The sequence below is a fragment of the Lates calcarifer genome, linkage group LG11 (genome assembly GCF_001640805.2).
Source record: "Lates calcarifer isolate ASB-BC8 linkage group LG11, TLL_Latcal_v3, whole genome shotgun sequence".
NCBI lineage: Eukaryota > Metazoa > Chordata > Actinopteri > Centropomidae > Lates > Lates calcarifer.
The window spans coordinates 20773060-20799104 of NC_066843.1; the positions used below are offsets into that span (position 1 = coordinate 20773060).

At 39.7% G+C, this 26045-nt stretch overlaps 2 protein-coding genes across 6 annotated transcripts in view; both read left to right on the plus strand.

Annotated features, from left to right (window-relative positions):
• pdxdc1 (pyridoxal-dependent decarboxylase domain containing 1) overlaps nucleotides 1-8706 on the plus strand; it is a 31517-nt gene extending 22811 nt beyond the window's left edge. For all 5 annotated transcript variants that reach the window (XM_051073797.1, XM_051073796.1, XM_051073795.1 and 2 more), the window contains 3 exons: nucleotides 144-240; nucleotides 1827-1925; nucleotides 3050-8706. In XM_051073797.1, the coding sequence (XP_050929754.1) occupies nucleotides 144-240; nucleotides 1827-1925; nucleotides 3050-3336 (483 nt within the window). In that variant the 3' untranslated portion in view covers nucleotides 3337-8706. The remainder of the gene's footprint in view (nucleotides 1-143; nucleotides 241-1826; nucleotides 1926-3049) is intronic.
• Nucleotides 8707-9163: 457 nt separating this feature from the next.
• gspt1l (G1 to S phase transition 1, like) lies at nucleotides 9164-25101 on the plus strand. The gene is given in 16 exon segments (XM_018697990.2): nucleotides 9164-9600; nucleotides 10714-10758; nucleotides 13996-14247; nucleotides 15653-15686; nucleotides 15802-15879; nucleotides 16148-16328; nucleotides 16566-16607; nucleotides 16609-16721; nucleotides 18093-18233; nucleotides 18351-18444; nucleotides 19019-19099; nucleotides 19946-19969; nucleotides 19971-20120; nucleotides 22233-22322; nucleotides 23384-23552; nucleotides 24429-25101. Coding segments are annotated over 16 exon segments (1740 nt in total). The 5' UTR covers nucleotides 9164-9407; the 3' UTR covers nucleotides 24482-25101.
• Nucleotides 25102-26045: the final 944 nt, after the last annotated feature.

Below are 26045 nucleotides of genomic sequence, written 5' to 3' on the forward strand. Positions count from 1 at the left end.
AGTATAGTAAGACTAAGCCATGTTTGTTTGCTTTCTTGCGTCACTGTGTGAGTGTGGTTTTGGGTGTGTGTGAAAGTCTTTATGTGACTATACAAGTTCATTCCATCTGAATGTGAGACTTGGTTTCTGTGTCTGTGTTATAGGGGGTGCTGAGGCAGCTTCCTCTGGTTGGCTCTGTTTTAAACTGGTTCTCTCCAGTTCAAAGCTCCATAAAGGGAAGGACCTTTAACCTGGCTGCAGGTACTGTGTACTGTGTATATATACAGTACATACATGTGTATGTCTATGTGTTTATTACAATGCAGTGTCCTGCTGAGAAACCTGCACTGCTGAAACCACTCCAGCAGCGCTAAAGAGAGGAGGCCAGTGACTGATCCTGGGTCAGTGTCAGTTTGTTTCAGTAGTGGTAACACCTGGGGAAACGCAGTTGTTACGTCAAGTGATGAACTTGTGTGACTTCTGTGACACTGACCTACAAGGCTGAGGAGGAGTGAACCAGCATGCATTGCGAGGTTGTGACGATATTTATGATCTTTATCTTCCATACTTTGTCTATGTTTTAGACCACTCCACATTTGTTAAGAAAATGTGCAGTGTAAAAAAAATCTTACTGTAGACACTGATGACCTCAGCACATTTTAGAATCATTTACTGAAATCGCATTGGCTCTGAACAGCCATAAGAGGGTTTATAGGCTAACAGTGAGTGAGCGAGGGAGACATTTCAACTCTTTGAACAAGAGGTACTGGATTATGGTGTGTATACATATAGTAGGTCAGCATTCTGGAAAATGTGTCTGTATCTGTGTCATGTCTGTTTACTGTTTACACCAGTGAACCTGCATGTCTGTTTACAGACATGACACAGATACAGATACAGATACAGATACAAATGACCATTCTGGACAGATAAGGTATTTGATGTGCTCTGCACTGCTGGAGAACTGAGGAAAGCTGAAAAATAAGAACACAGCAGAGAAAGAGCCCTGCAGCTGAATGGCTGTTAATGTAACCAACTGTATTCAGAGCTGCAGGTCACCTCCACCAACTGTCAAATCACTGTCCAGTAGATGTCCTGAGGTGCTCTTATTACTTGAGTGATTACGACAATATCTACTGATTGGTTATTTGGCAACTCATCTTCAACTATCTATCCATTCAACCATTATCTATACCACATCCTCAAGGGTTGCAGTGGGCTGAAGCCAGTCATATAGAGGCAAACAACAACTCACACTCACATTCACACCTACGGGCAATTTAGAGTCACCAGTGAACCTGCATGTCTTTGGACTGTGGGAGGAAGCATCTTCAGTTATTGTTAATAAAACTAAATGATTGCTTTTTCATTTTAATTCTGTTAGTCCAGAAAAAAAGTAGTAGTAGTAGTGAGTAAAGAGTTACACACACACACACACCACACACACACACACTGTGGACTGCATGTTTGGGTGGATTGTAGCAGAGTCTGTTTAATGGATGTTTCTCCAGTAATTAGCTTAGAGCCTTCAAAGGTTAACGTTTAGGACTAACCTTAATTCAGATTCCCTTGTTGTTAGCTTATACCAAAAAAATGTATAAAATATATACATGACATACACTAGATACACCTAAATTAAGTTTTTATACACAAGTTCTATACTTAAAATTGTGCAAACTAAGTGCTTGTAAAGAGTACATGTCTAAAAGTGGACATACCAGGTTGTAACCACATCACTGTGTGCTTTATGCAAGTTAACCCTCATAAAACATATATGTAAAAGTATGTGAGTGTTTGTCAGTATATATGTGTACATACAGGTGCATGATAATGGTGTGTGTCCATAGGTTCCCTGGACTCCACAGAAGGGACATATTCCACCAAGGCCCAGACAGACAGGCCATCCCTGCAAGACACTCCCACCTCCTCATCAAAGAGACTGCCAGGTAGGATTGTGTCTGTTGCTGACTACTGTATATTCTCAAATAAAAGCTGGTATTCAAATAGCATCCGGGTCTCAAATAATAGCACATTGTGGAGTTAGCCGTACTCTAATAGCTCAAGTTCAGCAAAATGTCCATTTCTACAGCACAAAGTCCATCAATACAGCAACAGTCATGACATAGTCACTATTCTGCTCCTCTCACTTTCTATCTCTGTTTTCACTCACTGGTATGAGAACTGAACTCCTGCAGATACTGTATGTCAATTTAAATACTTACCAATAAAGAAATGAACCATACTCTTAGAGCCAGTTGACAGCTTTTATATGAAACAGGAAGTAACTTAACAACAATCTAAAAACTGCAAAGCTCCGTTCACAGCAGACGTTAAAAAAGAGAATTTCACCTGTGCCCCCGTGGAAACATTTAAACAGATATTTCCATATACATTTTCATGTTCCTACAGCTACCCCACAGACCAGTCTAGTCCTATGAAAATGACAAAAACAATTCTGTCATGTCTGGTTTTATATTTAACATCTTGTATCATGTGTCCATTAGTGGTAGAGTCCTCAAATATTTGCACAAAATTTTAATGACAGATTTTATTTGAAGAGAATGATGATTGATGCCACATGGTTGCAAAATATGTGTTTGTAATACTCTAAATATCACTGTCATTTTGCACTTCTTTCCCAAATCTAAGGCCTTATAGAAAATTAATAGGCCATGCAGTATAAGTTCTTAATAGTTCATTCAAAGTGAGAACATGTTTGTCCTCCATCCTACAAAGTTTGACAAAGAACAATACTTTTTCAAAATATTAATACTGAAAAACCTGGTATCCCAGAGAAGGTGTTTTTGAGTGTAAAAATTTAAAAAAAAAATCAAGGGTCAAAAACATATAGAAACAAAAATACTTTCTTAATGCCTGTATGTCTTATTTAAAGCACTTTGAATTGCCTTGTTATATAAAAAGTGGATGGTGTAAACACACATAGGCTACCACAGCTTCCTCCAATTTAGACTTTTCAGCTTCTGCAAGTTAAACTTGATGTGTAGATTTTTCACAGATATACTTCACCCCTATCCACTGATTGTCTGACTGTCTTTATGTTTCTTCACAGGTCAGAGGTTATTCCGGCGTTCAGGGGCAAGCTCTGACTCCTTCAGTGAGACCAGCTCCATCGGACAAACTGATGAGACAGCCAGGGAGGAGAGTACCACTGTGAGCAGTAGCACCCTCCCTCCCACTTCTCCAGCTGTACCAGAGGAGGACTCGCACTCTGCAAGTGATGTCTCAGCGGAGAAAATGGAGGAGTCTTCTGAGCAGGTGCTCACACAGGTGGAGACTGAGGAGGCCTTAGAGGAGAGGCAACCTGAAGGCCAAGAGGTGGAGGAGAGCAGGAGATAGGACAGCTCTCTGCACAGGTGTCCTCCAACCGTCCTCTAAATTATACCAGCCTAACAGATGTTTAAGAAAAGCCGTTATTACATTGTGAATCTAACTCTTCCAGTTTTGAAGGGAAAACCAATGGAGCTACTTTGGGCTGTTTGTCTCTGTCTTATGTTTCAGAGCAACAAGGATGTCAAAGTTAATGGGAAAACTCCACCCTTGAATACACTTACATTGTACCCAGTGTAGTACAGTGTACCCATTCTTCTTATTTAGTAGTGTAACGTGATACCTTTCCTCTGCCTGTGGCTGAGAAGTGTGCTTTTCCACATTTTTCAGAATGCCTTTTAATCACTCCTAAAAAGAGGACATGAGCATGTGTATTGGCATACTTGAAACGGTTATGGGTGCATTGCATTATGGTCTGTTGAGGTTACTGGCTTGGGGGGAACAGGTATTCTCTACCTGCCTCTTCTCTGGTCAGTTGCCTCTTGTATGATTGTTGCCTTTATTTTGATGTTGTAGGTTGATGTAGTTCTGCTGTCAAACTACTTTGTAGCTGCACTAAAAATATTTTGACAGTGTAATAACATGACTCATGTCATCTCTGATTTGTCATGTATTCAAGAATACACCTAACAAGAGAATGGAGTGGAAGTGTTTTGGGTGGATTTTTCCTTTAAATGTAGGCTGGCGTTCAGAGTGACATTCAGCCCAGCTTTATGTTGGTTTTAACACTGATCTCTCTGTCAGTTGATGACTTTGGGTGTGCTGTTGGATCATAGAGCAGATGAGTAGCCATATTGCACACAGGCTTTTTTTTTGTTTTTAGATATACAGAGAAATATCATTAGATAATACTCCCTTCACTTGAGCACTCAACTGGAAATAAAGCAGCTCAACATTAAAGCAACAAGTGTTGCTGCAATTAAAATGTTTAGATTCCTCACTGTAAATAGTCTACAGTACACACTATATACAATATGTGTAACTTGCTCAACTAGTCACTAATAATTTATAAAAAGAAATCTGTATAGGAGGAGTAGAATATCATCACCTATTTAATTAAAAATGGCTACTAACAATAGCAGTCTCTTGCTGCCAAGCTTCAAACAGTCCCTTCATGTCTGCCCCACAATACTATGGTGGAGAATTAGAGTCACTGCTGGGGAAAAAAGAAATCTTCAATTAAAAATAAAGGCCAAATATTTTGAGATGTCAGAATGTTATGAAAATGAAATCACTATTTTAAGGGAACAAGTCACAAAATTACAAGAATAAAACCAGAGTTTTCCAATAATAAAGTCATACATTGCAAAAATAAAAAAATAAATTAAAAAAAAAATATATATATATATATATATATATATATAATTTTTCAAGAAAAGGTCACAATGGGACAGGACAAAACCATAATCTTACAAGAAGTTGATGATTTGAGATTTAAATTGTAATTTTATGAGGAAAAACATTATGAAATTAAAATTTTAGGATTTTTTTATGAAAAACAAAAAATTCTGTTACGAAATCAAACTCATTTTACATTAATTGGTCATATTATCAAAATTAAAATGTTATTTTACAAAAATTATAACGTTAGAATATTAATTTTACAAGAAAAAGTTGTGATAATTTGAGATAGAGTTGTAACTTTATGAGTAAAGTAAATAAATGACAGCAACAATCTGAATCTACAGGATAAAACTGTAATTTTCTGTTTAGAATGACTTGTGTTTGGACAGCAGTCATTCTCCTACTGATGCACGGCTGTATGAGTTCCAGATGTCATATAACTAGTTTCATTTCAGTGCCCTAACTATGTGATAAGGTGCTTCATTCCTCATTTTGTAAATGTAAGTACATAAACCATTCTCTGTTTACTATAGTATTAAAGTGGATCTCATAACATTTCTAGCTTATTCTCAATATCATCATCAAAGTTTTTCTTGTCAAATTGCGACATTGTTCCCATAACATTGTGACCTTTTCTTCTAAAATCATGACTTGTAATTTTGTGACTTTTCTCCTTTTCTCTGAAGATTTTGTCAAAATATTAAGATCAAATTCAAAATCTCAGTGGCCCTAATACTCTGTCATACAATATTAGCTCCAGCCGCTGCTTTGTAAATCAGAATCAGACTCCCTTTACGATAACACACACAGTTGAGGTCAGAGTGATATTTAGTTTTTCATTTTTATGTAAGTGTATTTTTATTTTTGTCAGTAATGAAACCTGAGCAAAAAGTAGCCTTGTTTGGTGTTTATTTACTGTATGTGGAATATTTTTTTTCTTTGCCAAAAACATCCTGCCAGACCTCGGTCTCAGTACTTCCTGTTCTGGATTACCCTTTAAATATTTTCAAGTGCCATATTAGACAGCCAAACGGGTGTGTTTTTATTTGTTTTTGCTTTTTTGTTTTGTTTGTGTCTTTTTTTCTTGCACTTTGTCTTTTTGAGAAACTCAGTAGATTCTGCCAGACTTTGAAATCCACCCACCTGGCACTAACATCCCATCTTATCCATCTGATATCCTTTGGTTTAACTAATCACAGGCGGCACAGGCTGATTATGAACGTGTTGTGTGCACTTTATTAATGTTCCTTATAAAACATTCTGTTTTACATGACTGTAGATTACATTTTAGTGTGTTTATCCCACCATGATAATTTGACAGACGTTTTTAGGGGAGATCCTAAAAACCCCTCTACTGTGGTTTTAACCTGTCCCAGATGAAAGTCAGTCAGTCATAAGGTGTTTAGTCCTAGATCTCACTGTGAACTCATCCACTAAAGACTGATTTGAGCTTTAGAAAGACAGCCTGCTTCAAAATCCTGACAGGATCAGAAATACAGGAGCAAATTCTCACCATGTAACTGCTTGTCATGACTCATGCCTACAAACCAACCAATCAGAATACAGTATGACACAAAACACCATTTAAAGTGACACTGTAACCGCCTGTAGACATGCCCTCAGTACTGATATTATGCTGTACTGTCTGACACAGGTTTTGACCAAGATTGTACTGAACCATCTCACACAGTGTAACATGTAACAAACCGCTAAGATCACTGTTAGTGCAGACTGTGTAGGGGACTTCATGTATCACTGACACTGTTGAACATTTTTGGGGAAGAACAGGAAGTGGAAGTGTGTCATGAACATACACTTGATATGAGACTGATGGGAACTTTGAAAACGTGCAAACTTCTGTAAACAACATAATCGAGAGCTTTTCGCCGGTGAGGGATTTTTTATTTTTTTTACTGCCATTTGGAATTGAATGGGAGCGAATGAGCTGAGGTGCAGCAGAAACTGTTTAGAATTTGCCCCCACGGTGCCTGGATGTAAAAACACAGCGTTAAAACAAACAGGAAATGTCTAAGAATGAAAGCCAAAACACAAATTTGGCCGGACTTATCCTTCAGTACTTTGAACTAGGTACTGATGGAACACTTACTGTAAAGAGCTATAAAATGTGGATTAAATACGGTTTAATGAGGAATTAGCACAGTGGGACTGATGATTACAAAAGAATGGATTTAAGCTTTATTGCACTTGTTCTGTAGATAATTACTACTGTATTTAATTTCTTATATGGTGTAAATGAAGCAGAATCTTCTTAATGATTATTTTTGTCATGGAATTAAAATGCAAAGCTAAATCAATAACTTTCTAACCGTACAAGAACATGTTTGATGAAGACCTTTTGATTTGTTCTGAAATGTCCTGGACCGTCCTGCCTCTGCCTCTGTCACTGTCTGAATGACTGATTGTATTTAATCATCAGAGTCCTTTCTCTTGAATGTTTTCTACAATTAGTTTACAGTATAGAAACACACTGACATGTTCTGTGTAAATTCTGTTTCTCAACAAATTAAATTCAAAGTTTTCAAGTCTTAATGTAAAGCCACAGCTTTCTGTAGTTGCTATAATTCTAAAAACATCATTCCATCTGACTTTCAGTCTTCCTCTGTACAATTGTGAGTTGGTCAATCAATGCAGCTGGCATGTTTATGGTTCAGTTAGTCAGCATACACACTCTTAAATACATCTGATTGTAATTGTGCTCGAGCCTCATGTCTGACAAACACAGCAATAAAAGAAAGCCAAAGAAAGCAACAACAATGTCAGGCCTTAATAACAAAAAGCACTTATAACGACAAAATGATAATTACATTATGGAAAAGTGCTTGTGTCTGTATATGTGCTTCAAGACCTTGTAACAGTGTATTTGTAATGGAGCTAGAAACAGACCCAATCTCAAACTAAATCAAGGCATATTCACAGCCTGCCCTCTGTATTTGTGCAGTCTCGGGAATTTGCAACCACAACAGAAGATAAAACTTGAGTCAAATCAGTACAAATACAGATGATTGAAAAATACTGACATGAGTCACATGGCCCAGACTCAAAGCAGATTTGAGTCTTGAATCTCAAGATTTAACAGAATCAAAACAGACCTGCAACAAGGTTTTGACCCATAAATTAACTTGGACCTTAGCCATTGGACTTGATGTCCTCCCCAAACCCAAAGATTAAAAATGATGTGTTATGGAACCTAGCAGCTCATTTTCCTTTGAATCAGTCTGACAGCAGCCAGGACTCACACACCAAGACACGCATGATCAGTTTGCTTTGAAATATTTTGATGTTTGTGTGAAGCACACAATTTAGGACGGGACCTGGTTTGGGATTTGCTGGTCCTGACGTGTGACTTTATAGCCAAGACTTGAGACTTAATTTTGACTTGCAAAACTGTGACTTGTCAATTGTCCCACTTTCTGTACTGCCAGTAACAGTTATTTTCTCACATACACAACAGCGAACACAGCAACACTCGCACTATCTATAATTTGAATTGAACTGTAAGGTGTTCCTGTTATTTTGCCCACCTCTTTTATGCACAGGGAGTGTGTCCTAGGTTGCATCATATTGTAGAAGTGAGTTGCTTTTATCTTAAAACTAAATTAGTAACTAACATTTTTCATATAATAATAGCCATTCATAATAAATGACCCCATCACACTTCATATCCTGCTAACCTAAAAAAGCCTCAGGCACTTCCTTTTATGAATAAACCACTTTCTCTGGTTGATTGGGTAATTTAATGGTTGGAGCACTTTAATGCCTCAGGGCATATTCAAAACCACAAAATATTTGGAGATGATAGATTCATACCATGTATACCACAGCATATGTTCCAGTTGATTTTATAAGACATGATTATCTCAGAGGATTTTTTAATGATTCATTTAGAGTCCCTTAGTGTAGTTTGTATAACCAGTGGATAGAATGAAAAAGGGACTGACTTCAGATAATTAGCAGTGATTGAAACTGGTGTGTGCAAATCCCAACATATTTTTTATTAAATCATGAACTCAGTAAGTTGCTGTTGTATTGTCATCATTTTCCCTATAAGTCTGAGTAACAGGGCAATTGTTAACAACGTTATTGCTGTTGTTAAAATTAGTGAAAAAACTTTCTCAACAAATGCTCATGAAGAGTTTTTCAAATCCCAGAATATGTAGGAGATTCAGTGTGATACTTAAAAATGCTGTACCTAAGTATAATGAGCTTTCCAAACAAAAAATTAGTAGAAATTATATTAGTTGGTGAATTAAATTGTATAATTAAAGCTATAAAAGTCGTTTTATATTTGTTTCAACAAAACCTGTCTCGAATCTGCGGTTCCTGAAAAGGTCAGAAAGTACTGACGTAAACCGTCTGCCACTAGTATGTGGGAAATGTAGTTTTTTGCGCTCAAAATGCGTTCAAAGCAAGTGTTTTCCGTTTTTGAATAAGACTTCATATCCCAGAGGTCACCGCGGGTAGCACGTCGACTGACGGGACGCATTAGCTCACGCGGACTGTCTCTGGGAGTGCTGAGTCGAATATCCTCTCTGGCGTCCGTGCCGATAGAAGCCGGTGGCTTCATTTCACCTGAGTCGGAGATAAAACATTACACTTCGAGTTGGGACGCTCTCGATCGCTCCAAGGGGTGACCTTAATATCGGGTTTTGGGCGGACATATACGTGGACCAAGAACTGCGTAGAAATCACACAGTAGTGAAAATCCAGGACCCACGATGGACCCGAGAGACACTGCCCCTGATTCCTGGGAACAAGAGGACGATGTGGAGGCCACAATCGACGGACAACTTGAACCAGCATTCACAACCCTAAATGTGAATGCTAAACCGTTTGTGCCCAATGTAAACGCCGCCGAATTTGTTCCGGCTTTTGCCATGAAAGCACACTCGGAAAATCTCGATTCCGCTGGTAAGTTCACAGTCACGTTGGGGAGCTACGTTAGCTAGCAGCTAGCTAGCCGCTAACAGGAGCCAGGGTTGGGTAGTTGCTAGCTCACTAGCCACTATACAGACACGCGTTCCTTGAAGCGCGACAAACTAGCTAGCTGCTGTGATGTTTGGTGTGGCACTAATATTCATGGTGCACCTCTCAACTACTACCTGCACATTCTCTTCACGTTACTTAGGGATTCGGGTATAGAATGATATTCTATAGCTTGTTGAGCACTGTCACAACTGACTAAAAAGTCGTCAGCCTAACCGGCATTAGCTTGTGGAAACCAACCGGCGGTAGCCAGTTAGCATGTTCGTTAGTGGTGCGGTTTCACAACTGAGCACCGAGCTCTTGTGTCGCTTAGTGTCTAGGTGATAAGTTCTTATCAAGTACTGTTAATTTTCCATCCAAGACTGAAAATGGAACCAAGAAGGAAGGTGCTTTAGACATCTCTGTTGTCATGCTCTAACACTTCATCTGATGATTAAAGCTAAGCTTGTCTTTAGAAAGAAATTAGTGGGAACGTGAGTGTTTGGTATGACGTGGATATTCTGACGCACTGCTGGTCAAGAGTGGAGCGAAATGTGTCACTGAAAACCGGGTGAAGGCGGACTAGAGACCTGGACGAGGTTGAATGCAGTAATAATACGGCAGTCACCTTAGGAAGCCATCATCATTTTACATTGGCGCGTCCAATATCCACTGAACCTAAATACATTGGTTGAAAGACAGTTTGCCGCTCATACTGAAATCCACTATCGTCCTCAAACACCATCTATAGACTGCATTACCATATAGAAGTTTGTACTTCAGAGTATCGAGAGGTGCTTGACATAAAAACTGTTGGGAGTCCTGCATATGTAACAGTCTCGGGTGTCTCTCTCTGGCCTTGACTTTAGGTGGCCTCTGAGGGCATAATGAAATCTGCCTTAATCTGACATAAAGGAAATAGACTTGTTTTCTTTTTTCTTTAGTCAGTTTTCCTTAAATTCTCACACTTTTAAGTGATTTCAGCCTGCAGCTAGTGGAACAGGTTAGACTTCATGAAAATGAACTGAAACATTGATGAAACCATTGTTTCTTTTTCAGTCGCTGTTGAAAAAATATCCACCATGGAGGTGTCAGAAAGCACTGGTATGTATGGAGTCTGTGTTTAAGATGGGTTCCCTCTATGCCATGTGTCACATACATGCTGTTACTGCTCGCCTCATTGTCCTGACTTTTGTGAGCCCACACGGAACAGATAGGATTAACCAAACCTAAAGTGACTCTCACATCATGACTTACTGAGGCCCAATTACAGAAGTTCAGTTGGTCTGAAAGCCCCATTCCCCCTCTCTGAAGTTTCGTGTCAGTATTGGCTACAGGGTCCCCTTGTGCGAATAAAGAATCCAGTTCACAGTTTGTGTGACCAACTGAATAGTGAGTTTCGTTACAGATTAGCATCAGTTTGTCTTCTGTTTTGTCTCAGGTTGTGTTGGTCTTAATCTGTCACATTCACTAGGGCAGAGTTTCATTATCATTTTAAACAGACATGGTCTTATTTCAGTGTGAGATAACATGACATAATCTACAGGAATATTTTAGAGAGGTTTGCAGTAAACCCACCATTCAGTTGAGTTGTAAACTGGTGAAGTGTGATTGTTATGAATTGAGTTTGTTCTTCTTGCAACAAGCTGTCTTACACGTAGTGGTGTGCAGCTATATTGTATAAAATTGTTAGAAATAGTCAAATATTTAATGGTGATAACCGTGCATGAAAATTTACCATCAGGTGCAACAACACATACAGCAATGGCCAGTCAGGTCTGCAGTCATTCAAACAAATGCACCAGAATGAGTGACTGCAGTATTTGTTTTACACTTTTTCATTTGAAACTATATGGGAAACACAGAAATGTGGTTGGATGTTAACAGCTGATGACTGATGAACAGTTGGGGCGCGGCCACCTTGTCTGGGTTGTAAAGCTTGTTCGCTGTGCATGTATGGAGCTAGTTTATGTAGCAGTCATTATAAATTGGTAGTTCAAAGAAAATATAGTCTTATAAAAGATCCCTAAATGTTTGGAAGTTGTAAAATCTACCATTATAGTGAAGTTCTGTGTTTTTGGTAAAGTAAGGAAACCTCTCGTCGATGGACTAAAGGTCTGTGGTGCTTACAAGACATAAGGTAAAATATGGACAGCACAAAAGTGTTCTCTTGCAAAATATTTAGTTAAAATGTAAAATAATAGACAATGCAATTATATCAGTATATCAATGCAATATAATTTTAAGCGAGTTATCTCCAACATTTGGGTCAGCACCCACCAAAGGGGTTCAGAGGAAGAAATCTGGTGTGTACTGAAAAAGAAAAAAGCAAACAAACTGAGGAGCACAAGTCTTGTTGATGAGCAAAAAATTATTGGTATGGTGAAAAAAAGCAACCCTTTACGAGCGCACAGCAAGTCAAGAATGTTCTTCAAAATGTAGAAGTGTTTCCGTTGTCAAAGATTCACCACTCAATGCAAACCCCTGGTTAGCCTCAGAAACCAAAAGGCCTGGTTCCAGTTTGTATAAACAGAGAAAAAGAAAGCTGTGGACTTCTGGAACACAGTTTGATCAACTGATGAGACAAAAATCATCCTCTATCAAAATGATGGAAAGACGGAAGTGATGGAAAAAAAAGAATAGCTCGTGACCCAAAGCCACCCCTCCTCTGTTGAACATGGTGCTGGGTCTGTTAGGGCTTGGCCCTGTATGGCTGCCATTGGAACTGCCATTTATTGATGATTTCACTGCTGACAGAAGCAATAGAATGAATGCAGAGGTACACAGGAACATTCTGTGATCAGATTCAGCCAAATCATCAAAACTCATCAGACATTTTTTTTTTTACTATTCAGCAGGTCAGTGATTCTAAACACACAGTCAGGGCCTGTTTTAAGATGTGACCATATCAGGTCTGAGTGTGAGCAGTGCATTCATATGAACTCTTGTACTGTTTGTAATTCAGAAGCGCTGTGTGATGTGTGGTTCCTGGGACTGAATAGGTGACATTTTCTGGACTCTGAGATAAACACAAAACAGGAATACATCTTGATCAAACAGAAGACAAATAATCTTTGTCAGAAGTTTGTCCATCGTGTATAGCTAGATTTACTAGTGTCTGCACATGGAAGTACATAACTTAATTTTTTCAAATCAGATTAAATAGATTTGTAAAAAACCCAAACTGGTTACACTCTGGACCAGGATGTGTTCTCTGCAGTACTGCTTAACTGTGTAGGAGGCTTTATGTCAGAGCGCTGTCATTGTTTTCTATTTTGTCTCCTCCTTTGGTGCAAAGTGTTCATTGCTGTGCTGTTGTTGCACTGCGCATCATTGACAGAACTTAGGGTCCCTAACCCATCAGACAGTGTCACAGCACTGTGGTGGCTTTAGCTCTGATTCACTGTTGAAATACATGTTTCTATGGTACTGTTTTTAAAATCATTGCAAGCTATGGTGGGTATCACTGTTTTACTACTCATACAATGGCATTGGAGGTGTAGTGTTTGTCAGGCTGTGTTCAAACAGGAGCATGGACACAAACAAAATTCATAAATCACTTCCTGATTGGATAAAAATTTCATAATCACAAATATGGAAAGCCTCACTGGCAGAGGCTGCAACTACAATACAGTGAGTTATTTAGCAGATATTTATGTTAATGAATGTCCACGTAAACAGTGAAACCTAGCCAAACACTTTTATTTTCCTTTTACAAACTGGAAAACCAGCTGTGGGTTCAGACCTTTTGGTCTCACTGTGGTGGCACAAATCCTGCAGGTTCTCAGGTTTTTTCTCAGCTAGCTGAGAAAACATAGCTTAACTTAGCTTTTATATCCCATCACTGGTAAAACAGGTTGTCATTGCTTTTTGCAGTAGGTACATAGTAAACTACAGCAGTAGTTTGTTTTTCTCGCATTAACTCCGGTGCCTTTAATACAAATCAGGATTTTCTTTTCTCAAGTTTATTTGATTTGCCTGTTGCCTTTCCCTTTGCATCAAGACACCTGTCAGTGTGGTTTACTTTTAATGTGCAGTTTTGTGCCAGATATGGGGAAAATGCAAATATGCTGCAGATCATTGATATTCACCACATGAATAAACACAAAGCTAAGTTAAATGAAGTAAAGCTAACCTTTTCATTAATTAAAGCAAAACCATGTAACTTTTGCTGAGCAACAGCAGCCTCTGCAGCCACAAGTGGTAATAGGGTACAGGGCACTGGCACAGGCGAAAACAATGACCGTGTGCATATTTAACCCAGTTCAGTTGTTGTAAGTGGTTTGTCAAAATGAAGGAAAAGACAGGTGAATAACATACACTGTGTTTATGATTGCCCAGCTCCAGTGGAGAACGGTGACACAGAGATGACCACAGAGGAGCCGTGGGACCAGAAAGAGGCTGAGCCAAATGAGGAGGAACCAGGAGGCGGGTCTTGCGGGGACCGGGGGCCAGCAGTGGCCGCAACAACGGAGGAGACGGCTCCAGAGATGATGGAGGAGGAGGAGGAAATGCCAGTGCCCAAGGTTCCACTCATACAGCCAGACGCCCCCAAGAAGGAACACATCAACGTTGTATTCATCGGACACGTAGGTCAGTGCAGACACCTGTTTGTTATAGTTCTGTTAGTGGATGGTACTATTCACAGGAGGGAGTTTGAAGAAATAAATATGAAGTCAAATTGTACTTGGTGGCATTGCTCTTAAGAAAATTGGACCACAACCACCAATTTGATGATCTGCATTTGTTGGGGGCTACTCTCACTGTGAGGTTAATCTACATTTGGAGCTCTAGTGAGTGTTTCCATCAGGAGAACAGTGTGGGCTTGAGTCAAAATAAACCACAGTGTGTATGCATTTTGTAATGAAGGAGCTTGTCACCCAGTTAAACAGTGTGGCTCAGTGATGTGTTTGGAAAACAACAGAACTCTATGGCTCAGAGGAATCAGATATATCAGGCTTTGAATACACACACAATGTGTGTTAGCAGGATACATTTCATTGTTGGCTTGAATCTGCATTTGCATGTGGCTTTTTACAGAAAGTACAGAATATCAGCCGATGTGCTGTCTGATTTGTAGATCCATTGACTGCCTATGTGGGGACAATCCTATAGACAAAGATTTCCTTTAATATTGATACTGATCATGCTGCTCTCTGTGTGCTAATGTGTGTGTGTGTGTGTATGTGGACTCAGAACATTCAGTTAATTGCATGATGACACCATATCTCTCATCCAGGCTGTTTTATTTAGTATCACAGATGTTTTTATATCATTCCTGTTCTATTGTTACACATTAGGACTTGGGTGATATTCTCTTGTAGATTATCAGCTAAAGATATAGTAGATACAGTTAAGAAACCATATCCACCAGAGGGATATACCACTTGCTGCTACATTGTAGGGGAGGAGACTTTTGTGCCCCTCTGAATACTCACACATGCAGGTCATAGCAAAGAACAGATGGGGCAAAACAATGTACTGATGTTTCAGTCAGGCTCAACTCTTTCAGCTGCCATGTTTATATTCCATGTCCATTGTTGTTTGTTTACTCAGCTGTCCAGTGTGCAGACACTGATGTGTCTGTCACCAGCTGAGAGATTACACTTCACCTTCACACTGTGTCAGCAGCAATGTACCCACTAACAAGTGCACTCATTAAAATCATTCAACGTAGGCTATGGTCTGGTGTTAGCATGGTACCTGCTGGTACACCACAAATGACACTGTCTCACTCAGTGAATAGTTGCCTGATTCATAATAAAACACCAACCTGTCCAGTTGTATACATGTTAGCACAGTCGGTCACTGTGTCTCTGTGTAACAGTTCAACCATGACAAACTGACAGCGTGAATGAGGAAACAACCTGGAAAGTTGATTGTGTTGCTTTAGTCAAAAGGTTTAGGAACTTTCTGCTGATCTGGTGGCACAGACAGTTTAACAAATAATGTCACAGTTTTGGCTGATCTAAAGCCACCCTGTGTGTTTCTTCTCCAGATGCTGGCAAGTCCACCATTGGCGGACAAATCATGTGAGTCTCCCTTTTTTGGTTTTCTGCATTTCCTTATAATGAGCAATCTGTTCACCATATTGGGCATTTGATGTGTTTATATGTGTTTCTTAGTTGTTTCCCTCCTCTCCAACAGGTACCTAACAGGCATGGTAGACAAGAGAACCTTAGAAAAGTACGAGAGAGAGGCCAAGGAAAAGAACCGAGAAACCTGGTGAGTGGACACACTGCTGTGTCTGAACATGAAAAATGCCCTTTGCTGACTGAGTAAAAATTGTGAAGCACATTGTAAGTGTTAAGAAAAGCACTATGTACATAAAGCTAATATAAATGTGTGATGGCCTAACACTATAGCTGTGAAACTGGATTTTTAAAAGATTATTGTAGATATATCAGTACTGTTGTGTATATCAACCCAGGCTGTCTCTGGTTTCCCACTAGTGGCCAGAGCAACAATAGAATATCACTTTTCTTTGCCTCAGGTATCTATCTTGGGCTTTGGACACCAACCAAGAGGAGAGGGACAAAGGCAAGACTGTGGAGGTGGGCCGGGCATACTTTGAGACAGACAAAAAGCACTTTACCATTCTAGACGCTCCAGGCCACAAAAGCTTTGTGCCCAACATGATTGGAGGTGCATCACAAGCAGATTTGGCTGTTCTGGTAAGTTGAAAAAAACAAAAAAAAAAAATCCAGCGTCGTTAAACTGTTGAGTTGAAGTGAAACATCAGTTCAGAACTTAACTAAGCTCTGTTTCTACCAAATACCCATACAAACTAAGAGGACATGATCCTTTTTGTGACATATTTGCTATAGCAAGGAATCACCTCTCTAAACATCTTATGATTTATTAGGCCTTGTAGACTAAACCATTAATGGAATGAATGTGCAATTCCTCAGGTGATCTCTGCCAGGAAAGGCGAGTTTGAAACTGGTTTTGAGAAAGGGTGGGCAGACACGGGAGCACGCCATGTTGGCCAAAACAGCAGGCGTCAAGCACCTGATAGTTCTGGTGAATAAAATGGACGATCCTACAGTCAACTGGAGCCTTGAGAGGTGGGTAGATGGATAATAATAATCAAACAGTTTTGAGTGTAATCCCCCTGATCATACTCCGGAACAGGCCCAGGCAGTGCAGTTGTAGTGTGCATAGTTCACACAGTCACAAATTTTGGTCTGCGTGTGGAACATTGGCACAGGGGTTCACACATACCCTCACATACGAAATTTATGTCACGTGGGCCAGTTGCATATAAACCAGGAATTAGCCTCAACACAGTACACAAAATGGTTTGTCACTTACCTAAACACTAGACACCTGTTTATGGGTCACAACTGTGTGTACACCAAAAACTCAAGCAGGTATGGTACTATGCTCCAACTTAATTACAAAACAATTTGCATGTGACAGAACATTACAACATGCTGGACTCCTGGGTTCCTCCTTAACTGGTGGAGTCACATCCACAGCACAGCTTTCTGTATAATCTGATTTCCTTTAACATGATAGGGTATTAGAGATGCCAAATAACATAAAACTACATTTTACTGCCAGTAACTCAGTTTCTAATTGGCTCTTTACCTGTGCATATGTGCCTAACAAGCTCTTGAGATATGGAAAGCATTGTTGTGAGTGCAGCACAGCAGGATGAAAGGAAGGGTCCTTATATGTAGAGGTGCATCTTTCTTTTTTAACTGTTCAGACATATTTGTTGCACTGTAGAGAAAACTGTGGATCTCACTCCACAGTCTGCCTCACCCCAAAGACTGATCTGCTACTTATATATATATACACACAGATTTTACCAGTAAAATGGTTACTACACTGCATGAAAATATCTAGTCTCATTTCCTGTGTAACCTGATTTCTCTCAGTAGCCTGGTTTAATGTGCAGGTGAACAGTGCCAGTTGTTACTTTAGTCCCTCTTGCGTTAACATGATTTGACTGAAAGTCAAGTTAAAAAAACAGTTACATCCTTTCAGAGGTCAACGTGACATTAAATATCTATTTTGGTACACTTTGAATGCAGGGTGATAGAAAGGTAAGGTAGAAAGGAGTAGTGAGCTAATTTAAAGGGACAGTGTCCTGGGATCAACAGGAAAAACATTGAAGTGGACTGAAGCATGTCAAGGCTAACTGTCCTCTGGTGTCTGTGGCCAGGTGTAATGCACCCTAAGTAAACTGTTTTATAATCTCATCAAAGTTCAGTTCACACAGGCAAAACACTTCCTGTCACTACTTCAAAATGACCCCTTCCCCCAAAAGACCACAGCAAATTGCCAAACACACTTCATTTGCTTCATCTATAACTTGATGTGTGTAAGTCTGTCTGTCTGAAAGTCAGTTCAGTGTTGCAGTAATTGTGCAATAACTTCAGCTCTTGCTTTGAATATGTTGACATCCCCCCTGTTGCCTGAACCCACAGGTATGAAGAGTGTAAGGAGAAACTGGTGCCATTTTTGAAGAAGGTGGGCTTCAACCCGAAGAAAGACATTCACTTCATGCCATGCTCTGGGCTGACAGGAGCCAACCTGAAGGAGCCCACTGACATGTGCTCCTGGTACACGTAAGTCCTTCAGCTTCTTCTCAGCAGCTCTGCTGTCAGTATGTAAACTGCATTGACAGAACTGATTTCACGTGTTTATCCGTCCCTACTGACTGTCCATATCTGATGTCATTGCAGAGGTTTGCCATTCATTCCACATTTGGACAGTTTGCCAAATTTCAACAGATCAAGTGACGGCCCTGTCAGATTGCCCATTGTAGACAAATACAAGGTAAGAATCTGTTGCCCCTCTTCAGATTCAATATTGTCTAAATGTAAGATGTATTAAATAAAGGCCAAGCTGGAGACATGGATAACAGCAGCTTCTAAAACATGTCTAATTGTTGGAATCTGTAGAGAGGTCTGTATTACTGTTATCAGTGCACAGGTTTTGCTTCTAAAATTAGCACAGTTTACTGCCCTGTTTGTTAAAGATTGACTCCCTGAGTTTTGGCTCACTGTTTATGTCTTGATACTGGTTAAGGGAGTGCATGTTTAATGTAAATGTGCTATTACCGAACATTTTCACCTCATATATTTGTGTTTGTACAAAATCTTTAAATCAGTCTTCTCTTAAAACTGACAAACTAAACTAAGCAGTGGGTTAGTTTATGTGACAAATCATTTCTTGCCATGTTACATCTGAAGGTAATTCATTTTCTTTGCAATGGAAACATCAGCTGAGCCTCCCCGGTGACTCGGCTACACAGGAAACCCAACAGACTTCCTGTATGAGATTGACACAAACACATGGGTCCTCTCTCACCTGCTCTGTAACACTCACTGTCAATCTGTCTCATCATCAGGACATGGGTACGGTGATTCTAGGAAAACTAGAGTCCGGCTCCATCAGTAAAGCACAGCAGCTGGTCATGATGCCAAACAGGGTAAGATATCCCACAATCCCTTTCTTCTTTTGATTGAAACCAAGACAGATGAGAGTGAAAACTTAACTGATACTGAATTATAGAATAACTTCAGAATGAAAATGCCTCACACTAGCAGGCAATATTTTTATTTCAGCCATATTTCAACCACATCTTTGTCATTTAGTAGTAAGTCTAACACATTGGCACACATTTGTTTGTAACCCATACAAACCAAAAGTCTTTTTTTCTGCTGAGGTCTCCAAACATTGAGTCTGAGAAACACAGGATCTGTTGTCACTGTTGTCTGCCCTATTATGGATAATGCTTACACTCTGGAATTAACTGATTCATTTGTCTTCCTGATCGCTCCCTAATAGCTGCAGGAATGACTGCTTTTTGCAGGCCAGCCCAGAAGTTAGCATCACCCTGGTTGCCTTGACAAAAAGCCAGTGGGATTTTTTAAATTGACTTTTTGATTAAAAGGACATAAACTCAGACCAACAGAGGTTTATGATACTTGATAAACCAACTACACCACTGTTGCATGACTTTAGCGTCACCACCTCTCAGCTTCCAACTTGTAATTTGATTTAGATCTCTTCTACCAAACCCTTTCTTCTTAGAAAGTTAGTGATAGTTTTAAAGAGTGTGAGTAGAAACACAACAGGGCTGTAAAGGTGGACTGGTGAGATCAGTTTTCATGTGCCACATGGTGACATCAGCACCCTCTGTAGCGAAGTGTGCAGATTTTTCAAAAATCTACTTTACACCGTCAAGCACTACAACTACACATCTTAATCATTTCCTCTGCCTCTCTCCTTGTCTCATCCTGTACTTCCAAACCTTTTGTCTCTCCTTATGCAGCATGTGGTGGAGGTGTTGAGTCTTCCTGTCAGATGATGTGGAGACAGATGATGCTGGGCCAGGTGAAAACCTCAAGCTGAGGCTGAAGGGCATTGAGGAGGAGGAGATCCTGCCAGGCTTTATCCTGTGTAATGCTGAGAACCTCTGCCACTCAGGGCGCACCTTTGACGCCCAGGTCAGTCCACACAGCAGCCCTACACTCCCTTAAATACACTTGGCTGCCTTAATGTTACAGCAGTTACATGTCAGCTAATTGATTAGTGTATTGACAGAATATTCATTTGCATTTCAGTTTATCTGCAACTACATATTTCACATAAGGATGACAAACATCCCAGCTTCTCTAATTTAAGGATCTGATGAATTTCTGATAAATAAAAGAGACATCACCCTGTGCTGTGGGAAATAATTACAGGCATTTTCTGACATTTTATAGACAAAACAATGAATAGAGAAAGTAGTCATCAGATTAATCAATGATTAAAATCAGTTCATATGCATAAGATTTCCCAGAGGTTTTATAATTAATTGTAATGGGTCAAAACAAGAGTAACCAACTCCATGTCACACAGCTGCTCCACAGCCAGGGTGGATCTCCACTGTTCAAATTCACCACTCACATATCAACTGAGGATACATAATTAAAGCTCACACTCAGACTTGGGTGCATATCATGTAGTAGTAAAAAGAATATATAAAATATCATTAACAAGAATTATTAGATGTTGTGTTGGATTTTATGTTAAGATTTTATTTCTGTAAACGATGATCAAATGCTTAAAATGCTAATTAGAAATGTATCTATAAAACCCTTAAAAATGTCCCCCAGACAAGTTTTAGGATATCTAAAAATACTCCTCTGTGAACAGTAGCTTTTGTCCAACAGGTCAACTGCTGCATAAAACATAGTGTTGTAAATACACAGTTAAATGTGCCAGACATTGGGTGAGCGTTCCTGTGGAAGCCCAGCATTTATTCAGCATTGATGTTTTGACCCCACAGCTGTGCCATCATACATCTCCTGTGTCCCATGACAGGCGACATCATTTTCTAGCCCTGAACCCTAAAGTACCTTTAAACTGACCCACTGTACCTTTAAGCTGCTTTTAGCTCCTCCTCCCACCCAGGCAAAGAGCAGGTACTCAGCAGCTCGACTCAGCCTTATACGTGTTCACACCAAGCTGCTGTCACCCCACTAACATCATAGGTAGTTTCACCTGAAAATTATGGCCCGCTCAGTAGTTTGACTCCCATCCATACTTGTCTAGCTCCACTAGTCTCACCAGTGGTTACTAACTGTATCAGAAAATAACCACTGTGACGTAGTGCACCTTTGAAGCCTTCTTGAACCTTTCCTCATCCAAAGAAAGAACTGATACATGGCAGCATGAACGAGCCTTATATCTGCATTATATTTGCTCAGGTAAAGCTATAGTGGCTGGTTTAACACTCTCCATTACACAGCTTCATCTGAGTGCCACGCCCGCTCAGCTATCCATCACTGTGTAATTGATTCAATATCAATATTGAATATATCAATATATCAATATGAATTTGTGTGTGAGAGTGCAGGGGAGTCTACAGTGTCATCAAGTGGGCACCTTCTCAGTAACTGGTATTTTAGTAGTCTGGCTCACGATACTCAAAATGCTCTTCATAATCTTCTGTAACATAGGTATATTCACTTTTGTCTGCAGTACCACTGGCTGGCTACCAGACTGACTACAGCCAGCTAACTCCATGTCAAGTCAGGTTGCTGAACCCATCAAGAATCACATCTGCTCCTTCTCCTTGGTTGAAAAATCTATAATCTGTTATAGTCTGAATAGTCTGTTCCATGTCTGACTAGTTATGGTGTCACAAAGTCATGCTCATAGGCACATACACTGTACAACTTAAACTGAGGCTGAGAACAGAGAAACTGAACAGAGAAGCTCAAACACCCTGATGAACAATTAGTAACAATAGGGAAAACATATTTTGAGTATAGGGGGACTTAAAATGCAGTCAGCCATGTAATGAGCTTACACACCTAAATTGCCAGTGTAGACACCTGGGTTCACTTCCCAACAACAGTGTGCCTGGTAGTGTCGGTGGGTGAGGAACCGTAGGATCTGTTATGTTGGTTCATCCTGCCCATATTACTTCTGTGGAGCTCCCAACAGCTCCTTAGTGGGTAAACAGGGCAGTCAGTGAAGAGGCTGCTGTAGTGGGAGTGCTCATTAAAGTGGCAAATGTTGTCTGTAGATGTGCCCTCATATAATACATGTAACTCTTTTCTCCTCAGATCGTCATCATTGAACACAAATCCATCATCTGTCCAGGTTACAACGCAGTTCTTCACATTCACACCTGCATTGAAGAAGTGCAAATTACGGTAAGACCTCAGACTAACTTAACTGATACTAACTACTAACTGAGACATCCACAGAGTGACACACATCTGCCCTCCAAAGAGATTTCTTGAAGCATGGGAACAGTGTTTGTTTAAAAACTATTTAAACAAACGTAGTGTGGTTTGGTTTTTATAGATGTTGTTCCTGCTCAAAATAGTATTGTACATTAGGGCTGCCCTGTAAAAGTCATTGATGCATCTGCTGGGAAGACCCTGATTTGACTCCCAAAATGTGAATTTTTAGCTGCCTCACTGTTCACACACACAGCACTGCAGGAGCTACATAGTGACAGGTGGTAAACTTCCCAACCCAGTCCAGTCTTAAAAATGGTTGAACCATAAAACTGTGGCAGAAACGGTGATGGAAATGAAGGGCAGAGTGACACCAGACAGGTGGCAAGGCAGGGCAGTGTATGACTGGTTTCTGTCAGCTGCACTGATACTCTCAGCTCTGGTGTCAAGTGTTATGTTGAGTTTTGCTGGTCTGCTGAAAAATGCATGCCTGTCAGGTACACAACTGGTGTAATGGCGAGTAAAAAGTGGCTTACAACTCCCACAGCAGCCTGGCAGGAGAGACGCTCTGCTGTGCAGTAAGATGTCATAACTAAGATATGACCAAGACACCAACTATGTCTGCGTCCCCTATAAAACATAATATATAGTAGACTAAGAATTCTGTCATTGATATCATTGTGTAGAATAGAATATAGCTTTATTGTCATTGTAAGCAGGGCAAGCAATGAAATTATCAAGCAACTCTGTTGGTGTTGGCATAAAAACACAGCGTATAAGTAAGTAAAAGTATAAAATAATAAAATGATAATATAGCAATATTAAAATATGTACATATGTACACTTATAAATACACTATATACACACACACACACACATGGATATGCCATTGTAAAGTGCAGTTTTTAATTTTATTACATTTTTTAAATATTATTAGAATATAGCTGTAATAACTGCTAATTCAAAATGATGGTTAATTCCATTATAACTGTATATGTGCTGAGATTCTGTTCCCATGTTCTCGCCTGCAGGCCTTAATCTGTCTGGTAGACAAGAAGACAGGAGAGAAGAGTAAGACACGACCACGATTTGTCAAACAGGACCAGGTCTGCATCGCCCGTCTGCGCACAGCAGGAACCATTTGCCTCGAGACCTTTAAAGACTTTCCTCAGATGGGACGGTTTACCTTACGGGATGAAGGTACGTGACACCTACAGACACTGCACATAATACATACACAGGAAAATACTGCACACATCTATACTGAAATAAGATAGAATAACTGTAGAGAAAATAAAATAAAGGAAGGGACAAAATCCAAATGAAGGTACAGCATATTAAAGTGCAAAGCACCAGTTATGTTCTGTACAGAGAGGTGTATGTAGGTATTTTGTGTAGGGCTTGATTTAAAAAAAAAAAAAAAAAAAGAAAAGAAAAAAGTGTCGAGATGGGCCCTGACAGCACGCATGCAGTTTGGATTGCTAATCCCCTCTGTTTATTAGTAAAGATCAGTGCACAAAACATTCAGGAAGCAGCTTCTCAGTTTTATCCAACTGTTGCTGTTGCTAAAATGCCATCAGTGGCAGCAGTGGAGATCAGCTGTAGGTAATTAATGTTGGTTGCAGTTTGTGTTCTCTTAATTAGCTGCCTGCTGCTTGTGTCTGTATTCACACAAAGGACACATCACTCTGCAACACCAACTGTGTTTGTGGTGGTGACACCACATGAAGTCAAGAGTCTACCAGATCAACTTAGTTTCATATCACATCAACATGTTAAATAGTTGTGAATCAGGATCCCACAGCTGTCACTGAATGTGTCAGATAAGTTTGATGAAAACATCAGATTTTGCTGCTCATCTCATTCTCAGGTTGTAGCTACAGGTGAATATGAATTAGGCTGTCAGTTAACACTGTAGTTTCTGCCTTCTCAGCTAACAGCAGCTGATTACACATCTTTGAGTTAACTTATCTTTTACATCCAAAAGAATTTGGATTTAACTGGTAGATTTAGTACTGGATATGAATTTTATAAAAGACAGAAGTGTGATTGTTGCTTTTTGTGTGTGTGTCTCAGGTAAGACCATTGCCATCGGTAAGGTGCTGAAGCTGGTTGCTGAGCGGGACTGAAGAGGACGGAGCTGTCTGAGAGTCCTGGTGAGAAGGAACGGGCAGAGCTTGGTCATAACCCGCCCACACTGTTGTCAGCGGCGACGGCACCTCCCTGTCACGCCCCCCTTGTGCGTGCCGAAGATCAGCTTCAGAATAAAAAAACTCATGTGAAAAAGAAAACCTGTTTTTAAGCAAATGACAAACCAAGATGAAGTCCACACGAGTCAGCTTTCTCATATTGAGAGCTCAGCTATGCCATTTCTGGGTTAGCCCTCCCTCCACCTCTCCCCACCTCCCACTCTGGTCTACTCATCATTACATGATATTTTTCTTCTAGTTATTTTTTTTTTCTGTTTTCATAAATGACAATGACAAATGGCAGAAGTTATATCTGTAAACAGATGTGGACCAGGATTTTGCTTGGAGTATAAAAATGATTTTCAGAAGTAAATTGCAAAATAAATTGTTTGAGAGAACTTAACCAGTTGAAACCAAATGTTTATCTTGGGTGTACATGTCTCCCTTTGCTTTTACCCAGTTTTTGGTTTCTCGTGGCGTTCTGGCAGTGTGCTTGAGCGTGTTCAAATGTTATTAAAGCAAACAACTATGACAATAAAATAATAAATTGGGAAAACAAAGTGTGTTCATTTTCAGAGCACGTCCCAGTGGTTGGTTTTATATTTCATTGTTCATTTTAAAGTGGGTTACTTGCTTAACATCGAAGCATCAGGTGGTTACATCAGACTCCCGACAAGTGCTCACTTTTAAATGCACTCTTCAGTTCAAATGTTGTCGGCACATGTTGGTGAATAACTTTATTCTTGACATACTGTTTTACAAATAAAAATGTTTAATATTGTTTTTAATAAACAATTCTTAGCTTTTTCACAAGCTTAGAACAAGTCCCGGGCTGATTCAGTAAACTGGCCTGGTCTATATCATGAGCAGTCTGTGATTTGTCACGGGTACCTTGGTCAGTATGTTTGCCATGTGATTATCAACAGCTGTCAGTACACAAGTGCCAAAGATATGTTTGGGTTCATTTAGAAACACTACACTGTCACTATTACATCTTACTCAGAATTTTTAAATATCAGTATCTGCTTCAAAAATCAAATATTGGTGTGACTGTTAATAAAATGTGCTGTTACTTTTGCATCAGTCTGAGCAACATTCAAGATAAGTGGAGACTTGAATAAGTGACTGTAGTGAAACTGGCAGCCAGCAGGCTCACAAGATTAACATGTTTTTTATTTATTTTTATTATATTTCATACTTACACATCACTCATTTAGGCCTGATTAATTCCATAATAGTAAGAAAATCCACCAGCAGGTGGTGTCTAATCCCTGCTCACTGCCACAGGGAGATATGGAGTGGGTTCACTCGTTCACTGTTATGATTATCATCAGATGCACTCCCTGATTTATATTTTAAATTCCCTCATATTCCAGAAATATTTCCAGCTCATTGTCGACTGTTTTCACCCTCAACCCAGTTCACACTCATGTATGAAATCAGCGTGTATGCCTTTCACCTACAGCACTCAGACCGACCTCACTGTGTGTTAATGACGTGTGAA